We start from the raw sequence: 22359 nt of genomic DNA on the forward strand, positions 1-22359 counted from the left end.
TTGAGTATCGGTATATCAAAAGTATTTAAATAAATAAATAGTAGTAGGGCAATACAATAATAGTGCTCGCAAAAATTAAAGCTTGCAACACTGATCAAAAGTTGGTGGTTGTTAGTAGTGGTTTTAGTCTTCTAAGAATCATGAGTTTGGCGTAAACTTCCTTTACTTTTAAAGATATGTGTTGTTTCATGCTTAGCTCTGTGTCAATTATCACTCTGAGGTTTCTTACTTTCTCTGCTAATTCTATTTTTTGGTTGTTTCGGAGTGTGATTGGGTTTTGAATGATCTCTATATTTTTTCGTTCTAAGTGTAGGAATTCTATTTTCTCTATATTAATAGCTAATTCCATCTGGTTTAGCAGCTGTTTGATGATATCTAGATACATGTTTGCTATGTTTAATGTTTTTTCAATTGTGTCATCGATGGGTATTATTAATTGGATATCATCAGCGTATATGTAATGTGAGATGCCCAGACCAGCTAGCAGGTGACATAACGGCAGCAAGTATATGTTGAATAGTGTGGCAGATAGGGCTGATCCCTGTGGAGCTCCAGTTTGAAGGTTTATTTTTTCTGACATGGAAATTCTCTCAGGAAGGTTACACACACCAAGTAGCAGGGGTGACTGAATGCTTTCACAGCAGAGCCGCTCCCGGCACCTTTGAAAGGAAGTGACCTGGGGAACAGCTCCTCTTCCATGGGGGGTGGGAGGCCCTGCTTGGCCCGACACTCGTGGTGGGAAAGGGGGCAGCAGCCGGATGCTTCACTTACCTGCAAGCCCGGCAGCCCCCTGCTTCCTGCAGCGCCCTCTCGCCCTGGGAAACCTCGCAGGCCCTACAAAGGAAAAGGTTCATTAATGAGGGAGAACGTGACCTTCTGTCCCTGAACGCCCCCCGGACAAAATGCCAGGACACGGAACGTCAGAGTACACATAAGCACGTCAAACCCGAGTTCTAGGCTTCCTAGTCAGGCACCAAGTAAACAGTGAGAAGTTGGAGTTTGCTGAGGAACCATGTGGCTGATTGCTTATTTTACTTAAGAGCATGTGAGATCAAAAAAAGGGAAGGAAATGTTGAACAGCGGAGAATATTCTTGGCACCTGATAACTGTGCTTAATGCTTGAGTACTGTAAGTGAAATTCAGGGACCACCGTGCGCAGTGCTTAAAACAGACGTTTAACCTACCTAACCCAGAGGTTAACGTAATGAGGTGCACGCGGCAGAGTGCGGTTTGACCTGCAGCTGGGTGCACATTTTTTTGTGCTCAGATTTTATTCTGGCTGCAGCAAGGAGTTCTTTGCACAAAAAAATGTGCACCCAACAATGTGTGTACAGGTTAGCACCCTCCTATGATGAGGCCTGCTGGCTTTACCATGAGCTTTCTTAGCGCTGGCAACTTAACTCCTAGGCTGAGGTGGTGTGAAGTTTCCAGGGCTAGTGTTTGCCTCAGGGCAGAAGCTAGAGTTCTGGTGCTGGGACCCGTACTCAGGATTCACGCACAGAAAACATGATTTGTGCATCTAAACTGCATTTTCTGCACAGAAAGATGGTTTTATGTGCAAAAATCAATATTTTTAACATTTTTTAATGCCCTTTTTCAGCTCCCACTCATTAGCATACCATTAGCTTACCGCATCGGGTGTTCACAATTTTTTTTTTAAGTTTGTGCGTTCAGAAGCTGTGAGTTGAACTTTAGCACCAGTTTTTAATGCACAGCTTACTACCTTGGCCCCTCAAAAAGCTGCAGTGACAACCCTGTATGTCCTATGCTGAAACCCTCTCCACCTAGCCAGAAAAAGAATTAAGGAAAGGTCTTTTCTCCTCCCGAATCATGGGCTTCATAGGAGCCAGGACCTGCAAAACTCACTGCCCCAGCGGACACGCCAAATCCCCCCTCTGCCCGGATTCTCAGGGAGCAGAAACCCCACAGGACGCCAGGAAGCCAGAAGACATCCAAGAGCGTGCCACTTCGGAGAAAGCGCCACGATTACTGCACAACCTTTCCCCCTCCCCTCCCTTAAAAAAGTTACTTTTTCTTCTTTTTTGTATGTTTGCAGAGTACACCTGCAACACACATATCATTGTGGTCAACATTTTGCTGGCGGTTAGACTGCAGCGCTGCTATAAATCTCCTGCTCCTCTCGCAGCGTGCTGACAGAACATGTTTGCAATCAGCATAGCTAAGTAATTACATACAGAGCACGAAAGAATTGCAGCTGTTTCCAGTAACAATGAAAAGAGGTAAACATAAATACAACTTACAGGGCTCCCTTCCAATCCAAGCCGCCCATTCTCGCCCTAAAATGCAATTTATAATAATATTACAGAAAGGTTTACCACATGATTTTCACAAAACGTTATGAAGCCTTCATCAATTATGTGTGGCCCAGGCCCTAAATCTGGTCCCAGCCACTAGAAACTTGCCCTTTATTTGACCCAGTATTTGTCACTTAAGCTCTGCCTTTGGCTAGAAGAGATTTTCTTCGGTACACACAGAGCATGGCATGCTGTCTCTTTAAGAAAACCTCTTTTAGCCGTGTGTCCTTTCTCAATATAAGCTGGTGGGAGTGGGCTCCTTCTGAATGGAGCTGATTCCGGACATTAGGAGTCCCTGAGTTGAGTCCTGGTGGGTCCACTCGTTGCACTGGCCAGCCGGGTTATGTTGTCATGGAAACGCCAGCACCACTACTAAGCACCTGTCCTAGGTGATAGACTATGGCGCCACAACTCTTGTGGAAATGGCAAAGAAACTTGCCAAGTGTAAGGATTTTGGGAAGACGAGTGAATGCTGATAATACTTTGTTTGAAGAAGGTCTAAGGCACTGGATTAAGATCTGGATCCTATAAAAGAGGAAATGTAAAAGTGTATTTGCTTTCTTGCTGCTAATCTCTATTGTGATTCCCTTCATTCATCCTTTTGGTGATTTTTATTCTTGTGTTCTTGACTGCTGGTAACCCCAGAAGAATAAAAGTTTCTAATTTTTTAAATAAACCTTTGGACTGAGACTCTGTGGGTTCAAAATGTAATTCCGGCAATCTAAAGAAGAGAAGGCAAAGGACTGTGCTGATTGGGTTGCAGTCAGATGAGTACGGAGGGGAAAGGAAGACACTGCTGGACTGGGACCACTACACCACCTGCTTGACCAAGAAATGCTTCCAGGTAAGCAACCGGAAATGAAACTAAAAGATGAATTAAATCATCCATCAAGGGAGAAAAACTTAACACTTAAATGCATAGAGGAAGATCCCAGTCTTGCACCCAAGAAATGCAAATTAAAAACATATATAGCAAAGAGAGCAATTGCATAGCCATCAGGTTACTCTTATGGTGGATTTCATTCTCAAACATCCCTAAAGGTATTTTTATTATTTATTTATTTTATACCGACCTTCATGAAAAATATCATATCAGATCGGTTTACAATGAACAGTGTGACAAGAAACCTTAACAAAAAACAAGTTGCAGGAAAGTTACAATAAAACAGGGGTACTGGGGTAGGGAGAAGAAGACGCTAGCAGCGGAAAGAGTAACTCAGTAACAATAACGGTGCTGTAATAGTGACTTTGCTGAAGATTGTCTAGTTACCAGTCTAATATCCACGATCTGTTCTATAACCTAGCTGGTGTTGGTTTAGTAAAGGAAGGCTTTACGAAATAGCCAGGTCTTGAGCTTTTTCTTGAATGTCCGCAAACAAGGTTCCTGTCTGAGCTCCGGGGGGGATGGCATTCCATATGCTAGGTCCCGCTGTCGAGAAGGCCCGTTCTCTAGTGGTTGTTAGCTGGGTGAATTTAGTGGGGGCGGCGTGTAGAGATCCTTTGTATACTTCCCTGATAGGTCTGGAGGATGTGTGGAGCCTGAGTGGAAGTTGCAAGTCTAAGGGTGCCTGGTGGTGAATAGTTTTGTGAATAATAGACAGGGCTTTATGCATGACACTAAAGCTTATAGGCAGCCAATGCAGATCTCTGAGGATGGGTGTGATATGCTCTCTTCTTAGTAAGGATTCTTGCGGCCACATTCTGGAGCATTTGGAGTGGTTTGGTGGAGAAGGAGGGGAGACCAAGCAGAAGAGAATTGCAGTAGTCAATCTTAGAAAACAGAATGGCTTGGAGAACCGATCTGAAGTCTCGAAAGTGACTTCATATCTCGAAAGGAAGATATAAAAGGAAGGAATGAGGAAGTAAGGAGACCAATATTGACAGTTCTAGTGCTCAAAAACAAGGCCAACTGTGCAGATTAACAGAAGACTCAGCAAACACTCTGACACTTTATAAACATAAGTTAAACCAAATAAATAAATGTATGTATACATACATAGTGTATATTACTCCTGGGGGAATTCTGTACAAAAGTTTTTTTAAATTCTGTGCACAAAACTTAAAATTTTGCAAAATTCTGCAGACTTTATATTGGTCAAAACACCACAATTTACATGACAGCCTTTAAGTAATTACATTTTAAATTAATACAGAAAAAAGTTATTACTTAAAGATGCAGAATTTTAAATATTTTGAGCAGAATTTCCCTAGAAATTCACTGTAAGAGTGTCCCTTCCACTCGCTCTCCCTACTCCCCTGGCCACTTTGCCCTCTCAGGCCCCAACTCCTCCACCTGCCAGTATCTCTCCCCTCCACCTCTAGGCTCAACCCCTTCCACTCTATCGCCAGTCCCAGAGTTTGACCCCGTTCTCAGTACTGCCCCTCACACAGGCTCCCTCTGTCCCTCCCTCTCTCACGCACACGCTCCCTTCTCTCTAGTACACATACACACACCCTCGTACAGGCTCCCTCGCTCTCTTGCACACACACACATCTCCTCATACAGACTCCCTCACTCTCTTATACACACAGCCCCTCATACAGGGCCCTCTCTCTTGCATACACACCCAGACAAGTTCCCTTTCTCTCTCACACATACATCCTCACACAGGCTACCTATATGTCTCTCTCACGCACCCCTTCACACAGGCTCTCTCACACACATACACAATCCCTTCACACAGGCTAGCACCCTCACACACACACGAGCTCCCAATCTCTCACACATACATACACACTCCTTCCCAATCTCCTCATATAGGCTCCTTCTCTCTGAAACCCACACTCAAGCATCCCCTACCCCCCGCTCTCTTACCTCCCATGCTCTCTCTCACACCCTCCTGCACTCTCTCACCCTCCCCCCTCCCCTCTCTCACACTCCGGGGCCTTTATCTTCACTGCGAGCTGAGCACACTCCGTTCGTGGCATGGTGGGATCTCCTCTGCTTTGTTCTGCGCAGGGGGGAATTCCCCCAGGACTAATATATGTGTAAAATAATAAGATTCAATAACATTTTAGGGTTGAAGAGCTGAACCAGATCAGATTTTCAAATGTTAACATACAAAAAAGCAAAGAGAAGAAAGTTGATGAGAAAATGCGAGAATTTTATTTTTGTTTAAATTCCCACTTGATAGACTTTGGAGGCAGTAAACTATTTAGGAGGAGTCCAGTGGAAAATGCTAGTACATGCTAGTAAAACCAAGAGCGAGTTGACCACGCTTAAGTCTAGTCCAGTGGTTTCCAAGCAGTTTTTTCTTTGGAGACCCAGCGTGGGCAAATCTATTTCATGCACTTTCGTTAGTCAAATATTCCAGAACTGGACTGAGAAACTGCCTGACAGTTCAGGAAGCTTTCGAATGGTGATGAGTACCTGCACCCAGTCGCAGCTGACTCACCAACCTTAACTTAAACATGGCCTGCAAGTTTTACGTCTATTCCAGGCAAATTCCGTGACCTCTTCAAAGCACTTCAAGGCCTCATGCAAGCAAATACGCCAAGATAAATACAAAAGAGGATAAACATAACCAGTGTACTTAGAACACTTCTGGGTTTTCCAGACACTAGTTTACAACATGGTGGACAGGCTGAAATATAGCTGGCTAATCATCATAGATTAAAAACAGATTAAAAAAAAAATTCAGTGACAGTAAAAGGCTGCACCACATGTGAAAAAAACCCTCCACCAACTGTTTCATGTTCCTGTTCAGTATCCCTTTAGTTACGGTCTCGCCAATCCTCCTTATCTAACCTGTTCATTGCCTCATGATTTCCTAGGAAATCCCCGCTGGAATGTTCAGGAGTCGGAGATACAGCTCCGGTGCACAGTTTTTACTCTGCCACTCCATAACCTATCATTTCTCTCTCTGGAGCCAAAAATAGTGCTGTAGCACAGCCATATACTGTGTCTACCTACCAACAGTAACTGACTGAGGCAGCATTCCTGCACAAGGAGGCCTATATGCCAAAGCCATTTAGATGGATAACGTAATAGTTATCTGTCTAAATAGCTCACCCGGCTATATTCAGCCCTTATTCAGCTAATTTCTAGCCGGCTGAGATGGGGGCGTTGCAGGGGCAGGCAGGAGACATTCTGGGGAGGAACAGAGTTAGCGGTTACCTTCTGCGGTTAACTCTGGTTGGGCCGTAGGGCTGCCCTAACGTTGCCAATCATACATAACTGGCTAACCTTAAGGTAGCCGCTGAATAAACCCTGCTAGCAGAGCTCCTTCTAAGCTGAGCACGTGCGTGATCGCTCATACATTTCGGAGCTCACATGCTTATTTTCTTTTTGCTATATACAGAAATGAAATGCTAATACCGGCGATCAAAAACTGTCAGTTTAAAAAAAAAATTGTTGCTCACATGAAAAACAATTTGCACACACCTTGTCACTCCTTGGAGGGAACATCGCCCGCTAGTTAGCTGGTTATGTATAACAGGCTAACCAGCACAGCCGCAGAGCGGTTCCCCCCGACGTCATTAAGGGACCGCCGATGCCGAACGGGACCTCTGGTAAGGGAGCAGGGACCATCGGGCAGCAGTGGGGACAGCTTCGGGGGCAACCTTCCAGCACCGCCGCAGCGCCCGAGTCGCGCTGAAAGCATTCCCTTCCCCCGGAATCACCAGCGAGAGGAGAGAATCTCAAGACTCTGCCTCCAACCGCCTACCTCCCCCGACTTCATCAAGGCCATGGTGACGCCGAAGGCGCTTGTGCCAGTGTGCACGCGCCCTTGGCATGCACATGAAGGCGCACAACAAAGAGGCCTGCCCCTTTGTGCGCGCCTGAGTGGCATTACTAGCTTGCTTCACTACTTCAGCGATCATCTCAAATATCCCAACACTGACCACTACAACCATGGACCAGCTGTACTACATTGAGCCCATTTGTGGACATGGCATATAAGGAGAACTAAGGAGAACTACCAGCATGAAACAAAGAAGGCCAGTAACCTTAATCTTCCCAACGATAAGTACTAACCCAGCCACTATCTCCTGCTGCTTAATTCACTCTGCTACTGTTAAATGTCCAATCTATCTCAAAACAATTCCCTCTGATCAATGGCTTACTAGAAGATTTACAGCCCACCATCTTTGGCATAACTGAAATCTGGCTGGCAGACAAAGATAATGTAATCCTAAATCAAATCTGCCACCCTAACTATGAGGTAGTTCACATATCTAGACCGAAATGAAAAGATGGGGGTTTATTACTAATCATTAAAAAAAGATCTGAAACTAGCACACTGCAAAGTAGACATTGTCCCACCCTATGAAATGGCAATACTAAAATCTCATCAGCTAAACAGAGGTCACGTCTATTGCCCTCCAGGCATACTTTAAAAAGATTGCTCACCACCAATATAATTATTCACCAAGGTATTTCCTTCTCCAGAATCTACAATAATTGTAGGAGATTTTAACCTACAGGTAGACAAATCACCAAGATCCTTAGCATGTGAAATGTTTCTAGAAGCAATGGAAGCCATGGAATGGTCATCTCGAATGCAATGCTCAAAGTGGGCCACACACTAGACCTAATATTTGCTAACTCAAGTAACTGCATAATCAATACCTCGCATACGATAGTACCATGATCTGTTCACCAATTAATAAAAGCGGAAATAGCCCTCAACAACCAAATATGTAAGAGAATGGATAATAAGCATACATTTACCTTCAGAAAAAAGACAGATATAGAAGTACTAGTGGAAGCAATAGAAACTAAGATACCAGAACTAAATCTAACCAACACCTCAACAGCTTCTGACTCCTGGGACAACATAGTCAATGACATAGTTGAAAACTTAAGCCTAGTTCAGACAAAAATCATCAACAAAGATAATAGCAACTCCAAACAAAAGAAACCCTGGTACAATGATGAACTAAGAACCCCAAAACAGAGCCTTAGGAAACTAGAGAAACAATGGAGAAAATGTCGTTCTCCTGAATTGCTAGGAAAATATAACTCCTGTCTCACAAAATACTGAACACTAAGCAATAAAGCTAAAAAAGATTACTATGCTGAACAGATTCATGGAGCTATTTTAAAGACCCAACAACTTTCATGTCAAGAAACTAAACAAAGGCCTCTTGCAATGAATATAGGGCTTTGCGCGGGAAAACACAGGTACAAACATGCGTAATTCCGCGCACAAACCTGCGGCAGCTTCGGCGCACCTTACTATATCTAAAAATGCTGATGCCTGCTGGCATTCAATGCTATAAATTAAACCATATTCCATATTTTGCAATTATTCTTTTTTTACATTTGCATGCAGCCCAAGCAAGCTACCTTGGACTGTGGAGTATGGGGCCATATGAAAAACTCCCTTAGCAGACAGACCAGCAGTATTACCAAAGGCTTCAGAATGGATAGAAGGTGGAAGAAAAATTCAAAATCTGAATTCAAAACTTCTCATCCATGGAGAGCTGCTGTCAGGAAAATGTCAAACAATCTTTTAGCTTGGACACAGAACTCAGCAAGTTGGTAAAAATTTGGGTGAAAAAACAGTCGATAACCAGCTTATTGCCGGGGAGTTCTCTTATTGCCTAATGAATGGGTGACTGTAGGGAACTCTGATGTTTAAATGAGATTTAAGCTGTTGATCTAGGATGGAAATCATCGTGGGTACTATTTTCAGTAACTTACTTTGATCTGCATTGAGTGGGTTTTTAATCTCTGATTATTAAAATAATAAGATGTACATTAAATTAAATTAGACTGCACAAAAAAGCTGAGAGTGCACCACGCAAGGGGCCATCTCACGGGCTGATACAGTAAAGCGCGGCCGCGGTTGCGCGGTTTCTAACCCACTTTGGACGCGCGATTCAGTATCGGCTTTTACGCGTCCTTAGCGCTTGCCGAAAAAGACGCGCATCCATTTCAGACCACCGCATGTATATATGTTAATGATCGGATTAGCTTTCCCCCCGATACAGTAACGCGCGCCCAAATTATCGCGTTTTTAACCAGCTTATTTACCGCATCTTTAACCTCTATATTTACCGCCTACTCTGACCCTGGCGTTAGTGTGGTGTTCAGTCAGCTTCGGACCAGACAGCGTCATGGAAAACATGCATATATTGGCTCTGGCGATCTTTTTCATTCGGTTGAGAAGCAGAATGAGAAATGCTCGGCAAGCGAATTCTACAAGGCAGATTGGAGAGGCCAACAGGGGAGCCCAGCAGCATGGAGAACCCAGCCAACCGGAGAGAAGCGGGAACGTCCATGAATGGAAGCCACAACCTTGGACGTCCGGCCGGGCGCTCAAGGCACAGCCATGGACGTTTGGAAGGCAGTGTTCCCATCTCTTTCCGGGCATCCATGCTCGGAGGCCTCGACCTTCACAGATGCCTGGACGTCCTTGCACATCCATGCTCGGAGCCCCTGACCTTGGATGTCCGGCCGGGTACTCAAGGTAGCGGCCATGGACGTTTGGAAGGCAGCATTCCCATCTCTTTCCGGGTGTCCATGCTTGGAGGCCCCGACCTTCACAGACACCCGGACGTCCTTGCATGTCCATGGTCGGAGGTCCCGACCTTGGATGTCCGGCAGGACGCTCAAGGCAGCTATGGAAGTTGTAAGGCAGCGGGGCCTCCCCTCCGATCATGGACGCCCGGAAAGAAGCGGGAACGTTCATGAACGGAAGCCACGACCTTGGACGACTGGCCGGGCACTCAAGGCAGCGGCCATGGACGTTTGTAAGGCAGCGTTCCCGTCTCTTTCCGGGGTGTCCATGCTCAGAGGCCCCGACCTTCACAGACGCCCGGACGTCTTTGCACGTCCTTAAGCGCTCAGACGTGGAAGGTTGGGGGTGGCCTCCGATCAAGGATGTCCGGATGCTCAGGGCAGCGGCCCCGGTGTCCATGCGGGGTCTGTAGAAAAGAACCATCCACTTACTTGCTGGAATGACATTTGAAATCACATTTGAAATGACATGTATGGCGCCAGCGCACCCTGGATACTGTATAGGCCCTATATACCGCTCTATACAGTAAAATGAATTGCAAATGCCTACCGCTTCATAGACGCACTTTTGACGCTCCTTTGCCGCACGCTTGGATTTGTGTCTAATTTGAATACTGAATCGAGCGGCTTGCAAACTAAAATGTGCGTGTGTCAAACGTGCGGGTGCCCGGCTCTGCTGCACTTTTTTTTTACGCATCGATACTGTATCGGCCTGTCAGTCTGGATGGAGACTCTTCTAGTAAGTTGTTTAATAATCTCGATGGAAACATAACTTCTAGTTATGACTCTACTTGCAACCTGATGGCATTCCAGCAATCAAGGTTAATTCCTAAAATCAGACCTAAATTTGATCATATACAGTAGGTAATATATAAAGAAATAAAGAGCCACAAACAGGCCTGGTTTTCAGGATATCCACAATGAATATGCATGAGATAGATCTGCATACAATGGAGGCAGGCAGTCAATGCTCTCATGCATATTCATTGTGGATATCCTGAAAACCAGGCCTGTTTGTGGCTCTGAAGGACCGGAATTGGCCCCTCTTCCACTAACAGAATAAAAAGAGGAAGCAAAGGTGGATGCGGGCAGAAAAAAGAGACGAGCTAAAAGTCCAGCCCAGAGGCTTGGGGCTTCCAGAACAATGCAGTAAAGAGCCACATGGCTCACAGACCCCCCGGGTCTTAGGGTGTATCATACAGGATAATATATTGTCCTCTTCGTATATTATTGTGTAAATGCTTACCTTCGACCCTTTGATACCACCCAGAGCACTGGCAGGTTCTCCTTTTTGCCCCTTGAAACCTGTACGACCCTGTGTTCCAAACAAAATATGTATCAACAAGAATCTGCATGGCCAACACCCAATGTTATCTCATCTTAGGATTTCTTATTCCAATATTGGGAGAACTGAAGGCTTCCTTTGCCCAGAACATTAAGAAATATAGTCACATCATCTAATGCTGCATCTTTCCACTGTTCAGGTCAGTTGGCTGATTGCTTCAAAGCACAATTAATGGATTGGAACAGGTCTGCTTCATAAAAAAAAAAGTAGAGTTCCATCATCATATAAAGTGCTGTATTTTGAATTACAAATTATTCTCCTATAGACAAAACAGTGCAGGTGAAAGGAAATATCTCATGGTGCTATTTATTAGACCCCCAACCTTTGGAATTAGATGCCTATATCGGCCCCCGATCAGAGCTGACTAGGACCAAGCACTTAAATTTAGAAGCCTGTTTTCAGAAGGCAACCAAATTTAAACGCCTAAAATGTGGGCAGCTACAGGGGATGAATTAGGGCAGGGAACACAAGTCAGGCAGGTAGCACTGATTTCAGCAGGAACCTAAATCTAGGCAAAGGAACTGTAGGCCTAAACTTAGGGGGCCACAGTTTTAGATGTCTACATTTTCAGCAGAAAGCTTAAGCTGCCTGAATCCAGTTGAATACCAGGTACATTTATGCACTTAAAATGCAGGGCCTCAGCATATGTTGGTCACAGAGAGGATCATTTTTAAAAGCCATTTCTGGGAGTGAAACGGTGTTTTACCCAAGGAAACGGGCTTTTAGAAAATTGCTCATCCTACATATGGGTCCATGTGTGCGTGTAGAGCCTCTATGTCTGTACTTTCATCCACAGTAGGGGGAAGCGTTCCTCAGGGGCGGGGCTTGGACGTACAGTATGCACATTCTTTGGCGATTTCAAAAGTATGCGCATATGTTTTGTCATGAACAAAACTGCACAAATTAGCAGAGGTACATGCATGCAGATACTTACTTGTCTTGGGGCAATTTTTGAAAGTGAAAGCATGCATAGACTTTCAGCTTGATAATTTGTGCAAAGTCCACAGGTAAAATCTGCAGACTTTGCATTTATGTGCATAGTCTTAAAATTACCCTTTAAAATGATATAAAACACCACAACATTAAATCCTTATTTTCCCCCTGTTGTACCAATGCATGATGTGGTTTTTAAAGTTAAAAGTTGCTCCATATGATTCTATTGTATTTAAAAACATTATTATATTGTAATTCCCACTCTAAATGAACCACTGGGAAACTCTCTAGGCAGGACAAGCTTGCAGGTTTGGGAAAATGTACTTATTTCTATATAGCTCGTAATAAGCTGTGCAGTTTGGATACAGCAACACAAACATGACCTACAGGTGATCCAGATGCTCCAGGGAAGCCGTCTTTGCCAGAAATTCCAGGATCTCCAATGGTACCGTTGCAACCATCTAGACCTGGCAGGCCTCTTGTGCCAGGCTGACCGGTGTGGCCCTGTTCAAAAGTGGAAAGCAAAATATTTTAATATGTCTAAACCAGAGTTTACTGAAGTACTCTTTCTGCAATCCATGACAAGTTCCAGAATTGCAATAAGCAAAGGAAGTTTCAAGCTCATGGCTACTGCTCTGCTTTTTACTAGACACCTGTCCACGTTCAGGAAAGAGGTAAATGTTTTACCCATACGCTTAATCCTCAGTTCTTTTTCAAATACTAACATTTACGGGCATCAAAGTGGTCAAAATGGTCTCCTCCAAAGATCCATGGTTTACTTCTCCAACCTAGAGGGGTCAATTGTCATTTTTACAACACACTAGAGCTCTGCTGGCCTAAATAACGTATCTTGGAGTCAATGCAGAAAATGTTTAGTACAATCCCGTCTTCAAGCAAATGGACCACATGTTACTCTCTTTTCTGTTCCCCACGCCATCACAGTTTTTAGAAGAGTATTATGTCATGGGACAAAAGACTGTATTTGACCGGTTGGATCCATACAAATTAAACCACACAGTGCCCTGACTTCAAGGAGTTCATAACCTATGCTTGAGCAGAGGAAAGCTAAATTACTTGCTCCAGGTCAAATTGAACAGTTGTGCTGTGAACTGAACCAGAGTTCTTCCGATTTCTGTGATCTACCCCAGTGTTTCTCAAGCTGGTTCGGGAGGAGCCCTTAGCTGGCCTGGATTTCAGGATGCATAACAATAAATATGCATGAGAGTCATTTTCATACCATGGAGGCAATGCTTGCAAATCTGTCTCATACATACTCATTGTATATATATCCTGAAAGCCAGAATAGCTAGGGGGCACGAGCGGACTGGTTGAGAACCACTGGTCTAACCAGTAAATCACAGTGTCAGCCCAATGGAGCAGATTGGGTGGGCCAGCTGATCCTTAACTTCATTACATGTTGGTAGGTAACAGAAGTAATTTAAAAACTTTATTTTTTTGCTCCAGTGAAAAAAAATGAAAGTACTATAGCTGTTAACATCATAAACTTTTTTTTTAATGATTTGGGAAACCCACAGAATAGTATATGCAGCTACATCCTCTACTGGAGCTCTGTACAGTTGGCCTAAATCCAATCTTTCTATTCCCAAACCTCTTCAAGGATAATATTTTAATTTTCCACTATGAGAACATCCTAACACATCCATCACTATCTCTCCTGCAAATGTATGTACTAATTGCCAGTTAATATAAAGGAAAATTGGTTCTTACCTGCTAATTTTTTGTTCCTGTAGTACCACAGATCAGTCCAGACTCCTGGGTTTTGCCTCCCTTCCAGCAGATGGAGAGAGAGAAAAACTTTGAGAGCACCCCCTCTTAATCTGGTGTGCCACCTGCTTCTCTTCAGTATTGATCAGTACCCAAGCAGAAAAACCACAATTGAATAACCAATCAAGAACTTAAGAACAGTATCCCCCAACCCCACGAGTAGAGGATGAAGGACAAAAAACCAACTGAATTCGGCGGCTAAAGACTGCAGGACTGCATGCCCTAGATCAGACAGGCAAGAAGAAAATATTAGACGAACGGACTCTTAGTTACACCCGAACCCAGTAAACACAATCTCTGCAGTGGGTGGGCATCTAGACTGATCTAGGGAACAAAAATTAGCAGGTAAGAACCAAATTTCCTTTCCCTGTATGTATCCTGATCAGTCCAGACTACTGGGATGCACCAAAGCTTCCCTAGACAGGGTAGGACTGCGAGAGTCCCGCTTGAATAACCCGATCACCAAAATGGCAAACTCCGGTTCCTGAACATCTAGGTAGTCATGCCTGGCAAAGGTGTATAGAGATTTCCAAGTAGCCGCCCTGCGAATTCTGCCCAAAACATCCTGGGCATTCTGCCCAGGACATTCTGCCCAGAAGATCACTTGCGAATGTGTGGAATGGGCCTTTAATACCTCCGGGACAGGGCGACCTTGAGATACATATGTAGAGCCAATCGCCTTCTTCAACCAACGCAATATTGTAGCTTTAGAAGACTTCTGCCCCTTGTTAGCGCCATGCCACAATACAAAAAGATGATCCAACAATCGGAAACTGTTGGTAATCTCCAAATAGTGCAATAAAACTCTTCTCATGTCCAGGTGCTTTAAATCCCTGGCATGAGGAGAATTGAACTCCAAGCCTGAAAAGGCTGGGAGCTCTACAGACTGACTGAGATGAAAAGAAATGAACCCAAGAAGTAAAGAGGAAGGCGATCTATGATAGCATGGAGGAAACAGAAGAATAGATGCCAGATGTCTTTGAACGTATCATAGATCACCTTCCTCTTTGCTTCTTGGGTCCATTTCTTTTCATCTTAGACAGTCTGTAGAGCTCCCAGCTTTTTCAGACTTGGAGTTCAAAGACATCTGGCATCTATTCTTCTGTTGTTTCCTCCTGAGATGAAAAGAAGACACTTCCTTCTGAAGAAAGGACAGGTCCGTTCGCAAGGAGATTCCCAAGTTGGAGCCTGCAGCTCCGAGATCCTTCTGGCGGAACAGATTGCTACCAAGAAAACCGCTTTCAGCTTCAGATCCTTCAAGGTGGCTCTCTTAAGCGGTTCAAAGAGCGCAGATTCACACTCCATGAAGGACACATCCGATGGACAGGAGGATGAAAATGCTTCACTCCCCAAAGAAAATGTATCACATCCAGATGAGCCGCAAGGGAAGAGCCATGAACCTTGCCCTCTCAAGCATCCCAATCACCACTTGAACCCCCCTAAGAGTTGAACGATAGGCCCTTCGTAAGATCATTCTGCAAGAAAGAGAGGATCATGGTCACAGAGTCTCGACGAGGGTCCGCATTCTGTGTCTTGCACCGACTCCGAAGACCCTTCACACTTGAATATATGCCATTGAAGTGGAGGGCTTCCGAGCTCGTAACAGTGTAGAAATGACATCCTCCAGATAATCCTTCTTTCTCAACTGCCTCCTCTCAAAAGCCAGGCCGCAAGACAAAAGCAATCTGCTTGATTCAAAAATATAGGGTCTTGACGCAGGAGATTTGGGAGATAATCGAACTGCAGGGGTCCGACCAATGCCAGGTTGATCAGGTCCGCAAACCACGGCCAACACGGCCACTACGGAGCCACCAGTATCACCCGGTCCGAACGAAGTTCTATTTTCCTAAGGACTTTGCCAATCAATGGCCAAGGAGGAAACATATAAAGTAGGATCTCCTGAGGCCAAGGGATGAAGAGCACATAGACTCCTTCCATTCCATGCTCTCTTCTGCAGCTGAACAATTGCTCCGCCTTAGCATTGCCATGGGTCGCCATTACATCGACCCCACTTGCAGGAGATTAAGTCCATGGCGCTCTCCGCTAACTCCCATTCTCTGGGGTCCAATTGTTGGAGGCTCCCATTATATGGGAGGCCGCCAGCATTATTTTTATTTATTTATTTAAACATTTTTATATACCGGCATTAGTTGGTTACATCATGCCGGTTTACATCAAAAACTGGTAAAGTTTGGAAATTACATTTTAACAGGGGAATTAGAACTGGGAGGGGGGTAACAAGAGAATAGGATAGACGAGAAATAACAGTAACATTAACATTAACATAGTTCCTCGGTGTGAGCGAGGGGAAAGTATAACTACATATGGTTCCTCAGTATGAGGAAGATGGATTAGACGCAATGTGGTCTATTTTTGTTGGTGGCGGTGTAAGTTTTTTATTCTGGGTAAGCATGTTTGAACAACCATGTTTTCAATTTCTTTTTGAAATTGTTAATACATGGTTCAAGGCGTAGATCAGGCGGCAGTGTGTTCCAATGAGTGGGACCTGCTATGGAAAAAGCACGGTCACGTGTTGAGGTGAGATGGGCTGTTTTAAGGGAGGGCACAACTAGGGTGCCTTTATTGGTCGTTCTAGTCGGGCGATTGGATTGGTAGGTTTAAAGGGGAGGTCTAGCCAGTTGGAGTTGTGGGTGTAAATTGCTTTATGCATTATGGTGAGTGTTTTGTAGATGATACGGGAGCCAATGGGGAGCCAATGTAGGTCTCTAAGGATAGGGGTGATGTGGTCGTATTTGCGAGAGTTTGCTATGAGTCTCGCTGTGGCATGTTGTAACATTTGTAGTGGTTTGATGGAAGAGTAAGGGAGTCCTAGGAGTAGAGCATTACAGTAGTCTAATTTGGATGATTATGGTGGCCTGTATGACTGTACGGAAGTCTTGGGTGTGAAGAAGGGGTCAGTTTTTTAAGTACGTTAAGTTTGAAAAAACAGGCTTTGAGAATGGAATTTATGTAATTCTTCATGCTTAGTTGGTGGTCAATGAGGTCCCGGGAGCAAATGTCATTATCAATGAGGTCCCGGGAGCAAACGTCATTATCAAATGACGTTCGGCCCAGGATATTAGCATCTCCGCTTCCAGAGCTATCTCATGGCTCTTGGTTCCCCCTTGACAGTTGATATAATCCACCGTGGTTGCATTGTCTGACAGGACCCAGACTGCCTTGTAGCACAGAAGGGGAAGGAAGCTCTCCAAAGCCAGTCTCACCAACCTTGTCTCTAGATGGCTGATTGACCAGTTCGCCTCCTCCGTGGACCATTGGCCCTGTGCTGCTTGAGACTGGCATACAGCTCCCCAGCTGGAGAGACTGGCGTTGGTGGTCACCACTATCCACTGAGGGACATCGAGGTCCACACCACATTCCAAATGACCTGGAACCAGCCACCAAAGGAGACTGGACCTGGTAACTTCTGGAAGAGGGAGCTGGAGATGGAATTGTTCCGACAACGGATTCCAATGGGACAGCAACGCTCTCTGCAGAGGTCTCATATGAGCAAAGGCCCACAGGACAAGCTCAAAGGTTGATGCCATGGAACCAAGAACCTGTAAATAGTCCCAGAACCTGGGCACTTGAATTTGCATCAGGTTCTGGACTTGAGTATCCTCTCTTCGAGAGAAAAACCTTTCCCATGTTGGTATTGAATCGGGCCCCTAGAAACTCCAGGATCCAAGAAGGAGTGAGATAACTCTTGGCTAGGTTGACCACCCAGCCCAAGGAGCGTAACCGGAGCAACACTGTGTCGACCACTTGATCTGCAAATCGTCCAGACAGGGATGGACCAGAATCCCCTCTGTGCAAAGCTGCCGTCACCACGACCATGACCTTTGTAAAGGTCCGGGGAGCCATAGCCAGGCCAAAGGGCATGGTGCAAAACTGTAAATGTTGACCGAGGATCATAAATTTGAGGTATCTCTGATGATCCCCGTGGATCCTGATCTGCAAGTAGGCTTCCAGCAGATCCAGGGAGGCTGCTATCACTGAACAGAGAGTCTCCATCCAAAAGCGAGGCACCTTGAAGGCCTCATTAACCTGATTCAGATCCAGGATGGGGCAGATTGATCTCTCCTTCTTTGGAACTACGAAGTAGATAGAGTATCTCCCCTGGCCTTGTTCTTGGTGGGGCACTGGAACAAAGGCCCCTAGTTCTCTTAATCAGAGGAGGGTCTATTGGACGACCCGATTCTTTTCTGGGAAGCCACAGGGAGACACGAGGAACAGGCTGCGCAGCGGACGAGCTAACAGGTAACCGTGTTCTATCACACTTAGAACCCATCGTTCCAACGTGATTTGGCCCACTCCTGGTAAAAGAGTCAGCTAACCCCGATGAGCGGAACCAAGGAATGGGTTGACTATGTTTCATTGTCATGTTTTGGTGCCGCTTGTTCCTGGGGCCATTTGCTCCCGGGACCTCAGTTGGATTTGCGGCCTCGAAAGGATAGGGACCAAGCCTGAGACCTCCCCGAGGTCTGCCTCTGTTCTGCCCCTGATCTCTACTCTGACAGAAATGCCACTGGCCCTGAAAATGGGAGTGAGGCGGGAAGCCTCTCAAACCTGTCGGCCTGTCCTCTGGGAGCTTATGTACCTTATTCTCTCCCAGTTGCTTGATCAGTTGCTCCAGGTCCTCCCCAAAAAGGAACTTTCCCTTGAAGGGTAACACCCTGAGCAATGCCTTAGAAAAGACATCCGTCACCCCACCCCCCAGCTGCAGTCTCAGCTCATTTTCCAGTCTTGCTGTAGGAATGGAGACTTCTGGAAGCACCCAGAAAGAAGCAAGGCTATACACTGTACTCAGGTTTTTGTACTCTGTGATTAAATGGCAGGTTTTAAGCTGGGTACATAAAGTTTCTTTTTAATTACTTTTACCTGGGGTTGGGTGGGAAGGAGGGGGGGGTTGATTTCTGTGACTAGAGAAGACATTGGGATGGAGAAGACGTGGGTCTAATACTGCAGCAGAAGGAGAGAAGCTGCAGGATTTTCAAAACTCTAGTCCTGGCTGCCCAAATGAGCAAACATTTAGAATCTGCCTTTGTGACACATCATCATACTCTAATAAATTCCTACACCCAAACTACTTTGAAATTGTGGCCATTTTGAATTTATGACCACGCCTCCTTCGCTTGGCTCTTTTTCCATATGCGACATGAAACTGTGAGAGGATACTAAGAAAGCATAATATTTCATTTTGCCATAACCTAGGAAAGAATAAAGGAGCTGGAATGATCGCTTCTACTTTCACTCTTCTTATGAATACTGTATATATATATTTTTTAAGATCCTAAAAACATAAACACAAGACATCGCCTCTGAACAGCAACAAAAGGGAAGCCAACAATACAGAAAAAGTAGCGGCTACACCACGTGCTGAAAATCAAATAACTGAATACCTCGGAGGGAATCATAGCACGAGCCCTCCAGAGAACTTATCTGATACTGATTTGTATTTTTACCATTTGGTTTAGGATTTACTTTCTTTGAATTGTTAGGTTCCCTTTTTTGCTGACTTGGGCATCATTAGTAGGGGGTGATTATTTGCTTCTAGGTTTTAGACATCTCTCCTCACCAGCTCTGTGGATTCACCTCCGAATCTCACTATTTATGTAAACATGGAAATAATTGTTCACAGTTTAAAGCAGCTTAGACTGACAAATCCTACACCTTTAATACATGGACACTCTTTATATGCTGTTTACAAAGTCTTAAAATATGCATTACATGTATTTAAATAATTATAGAGAGACTTACTGGAATTCCATTAATGCCCTGAAACCCAGGAACTCCCATTTGTCCCTAAAGAGAAAAGTTAAAACGTATGAAACCATGCACATATCACTACTGATCTAGAAGTGCTTTCCTTCCCGCAAGACACACATATACAGATAAAGATAACATTTTAAACAAGTCCTGTAATCAAGGCTGCTTATTCCAGTTCATGCCCACTGGACAATTCAATAGTGAGCAGGGCCTTAGGTTAGCAGGCTGGACAACCTTCTGGGCCTCGCATGGGGCCAACGCCCTAAGAATGAGAGAAAGCCTTTAGCATAGTTGGCCCATAGTGATATTCTTCACAGTTCTTCTGCCATATTGGATTTCTCTTGGAAACGTTTTCTTACTCCCAACGTTTATTCCCGTCACTTCCTTTCTGATTTCCACCTTGATGAATGGCTTGCAGCCTCTTTATGTACTAAATGCCACCGTGCACCATCAACAAGGATTGATGTGCTACACCATGCCCCTCTTAACTCCCTTGCTAATACCATCCATATCTTTCTTCACAGGCTAGCTGACTACGATATTTCCTTCCTCCACTCTGCAGGGCCGGTGCAAGGGGATTAGGCGCCCTAGGCACCTTCTGCCTTGCGCCTCCCTCCCTGGTCACACCGACATCCCCCCGCCCCCGGTCGCACCCCCCCCGGTCATGCCGACACATCCCTTCCCCCCAGTCACGGCCCCGACTCCTTCCTCTCGGTTTTTTGGGCTGTAAGCCCCATATCGTTCGTGCCCCCTAATGGTCGCTATCCTAGGCCCAGCCCTAGCTCGCCCAGCGCTTCCGCTGACCCTGCCACTCTGCTATGCCCACCTAGGATGCTTCTGTTAATCATTACCCAGCCAAGCCCCTCTCCAATCCCTTATAAAATCAACGTATCTTGTCAGGAACATTAATGATGTGCTCCTAAAATATGTTGTACCATGCTCTGAATATTGATAAGGCTTGCCATAAAAGTTTTATTTATGTAAAGAAATCATTTTATGGTACTGGCCATGGCCCTCTCTATTTCCCACAAATGACTGAACCCTTTCTAACCTGGAGACAACCACAATGTTTCGTAACCATTGGGATCATTCACAGCTCCCTCTACATCCAAGCTCTGAAACATGGAAATTGAAGGAAGACAAAAAAAAGACTCCTTACTTACATCTCGGGTTTTAAACTTGTTTTTCCGATTATTAATCTCTTTCTGCCTATGCTTTTTGAAATCCAGCATTGTTTTCGACCTCTAACACCTCCCCTGAAGGTGGTTCAATATATGCAACACCCTTTCTATGAGGGGGTACTTCCTCATGCTAGCCTTGAACCTATTCCACCTCCAGCCTCAGATAATGGCCCCCTCGCTCTACAACTTACTTTGCACTGAGAAAGGATAATCGCTCGTCCGTTTATGACCTTGAAGTATTTGAATGTCGCCCATGTGCCCTTTCCCTCCGTTCCTTCCCTGTCCTAAATTCCCTTTTCCGCATACAACCTGGGCAGCTCTTAAGAAGCCAACTGGAAGCCATCAAGTCATCTTAAGAACTGCTGTTTACCTTATGCTTATTGCTAACACAATGCAAGTACACTGAAGAGAAGAGGAAAACAGAGGTTCATACTATACCTGAGCGCCTTTAAATCCACTTCCTCCCGGAGCACCAGGAAATCCTCTCTCTCCTTTTGGCCCTGCCAAGCCTTCTGGTCCAGGAAATCCTGGAGGTCCCATTTGTCCTGGGGGCCCCAGATCACCTGGTAGACCCTAAAATTAACAACAAGATTCAATACTACTTGAACACTATGTGAGTAACTTTAAAACAAGTGTGCAGGCATCTATACATGTGCGTATGGATGCGTGAGCAAACATACGCAGGAATTTTAAATCATGCGTGCATTTACATGCGTACGAACAAATACCCTACTGCGAGTATGTATGCTCCTAATTTTAAGCAGTTATTTGAGCAGAAGGTTTTGCGTATCTTCCTTAGGACCTTGTTGGCTTTAACATGTTCAGGTAATCAGATTTTAAAACATGCTCACACGTGAAGGCCATTCCCAGTTTTACCCAATAGTCCACTAGTTTGCCCAGTCCATCTCGAGGTCATCCAGAACCTCTGGTTCTTCAGCCTGGACTCCCCTCAGTCAATGTAGCCATAAAATGAGATTTATAAAGACTTACACCCCATCAGGAGCAGTAGTAAACATACATGGCTAACAGCCCACCGCGTGCTGCAGCCACCGGTTTTAAAATACGGCTTTATGCGCATAGCTATTGGCTCCGCCTCAGAATGCCCATGCTCCGCCCCTTTTTATTTTGCATATACGCACAGAATTTCTGACTTTTAAAATACGTGTCGCGCACGCGTGACCCAGGTAGTTGCATATATGGGTCTTTTAGCATGAGCACCGCTTTTAATATTCACCCCTATAATTTTAAGTTAATCTCCAAAACAGTCTTGGTAATTATCCATACATCAAAAAAGTTCACTTCATTCCAATACATGCACAGATTTGCAAACAAGCACACAAAATGTTTGCAAAATACTGATACACCTTCAGGTCCTAAAGCTGGCATCTGCACTTTGGTATTAAGGACCAATGACAAGGAAAAGGTTGGTTTAGCTTAAATATAAATAGGAGCGTATGACAAGCAGAACTGCATTCACCAACAAAAGGCAGGTCTCAGAGAGAGGCCAGCGCCTGCAAGCATTCCTGTATTTACTGCAGAAGCAGAAAACCTTCCTTCCTATGT

General features: G+C 44.9%; 1 protein-coding gene across 1 annotated transcript in view; it reads right to left on the minus strand.

Annotated features, from left to right (window-relative positions):
* LOC115082321 (collagen alpha-6(IV) chain-like) overlaps positions 1 to 21367 on the minus strand; it is a 103121-nt gene extending 81754 nt beyond the window's left edge. Inside the window, exons 1-6 of the mRNA XM_029586555.1 lie at positions 21235 to 21367; positions 19607 to 19651; positions 12449 to 12565; positions 11030 to 11098; positions 2262 to 2297; positions 772 to 834 (exon numbers count right to left, since the gene is read on the minus strand). Coding sequence (XP_029442415.1) covers positions 772 to 834; positions 2262 to 2297; positions 11030 to 11098; positions 12449 to 12565; positions 19607 to 19651; positions 21235 to 21336 — 432 coding nt within the window. The 5' untranslated portion in view covers positions 21337 to 21367. The remainder of the gene's footprint in view (positions 1 to 771; positions 835 to 2261; positions 2298 to 11029; positions 11099 to 12448; positions 12566 to 19606; positions 19652 to 21234) is intronic.
* Positions 21368 to 22359: the final 992 nt, after the last annotated feature.

The sequence above is a fragment of the Rhinatrema bivittatum genome, unplaced genomic scaffold, assembly GCF_901001135.1.
Source record: "Rhinatrema bivittatum unplaced genomic scaffold, aRhiBiv1.1, whole genome shotgun sequence".
NCBI classification, from domain to species: Eukaryota; Metazoa; Chordata; class Amphibia; order Gymnophiona; family Rhinatrematidae; genus Rhinatrema; species Rhinatrema bivittatum.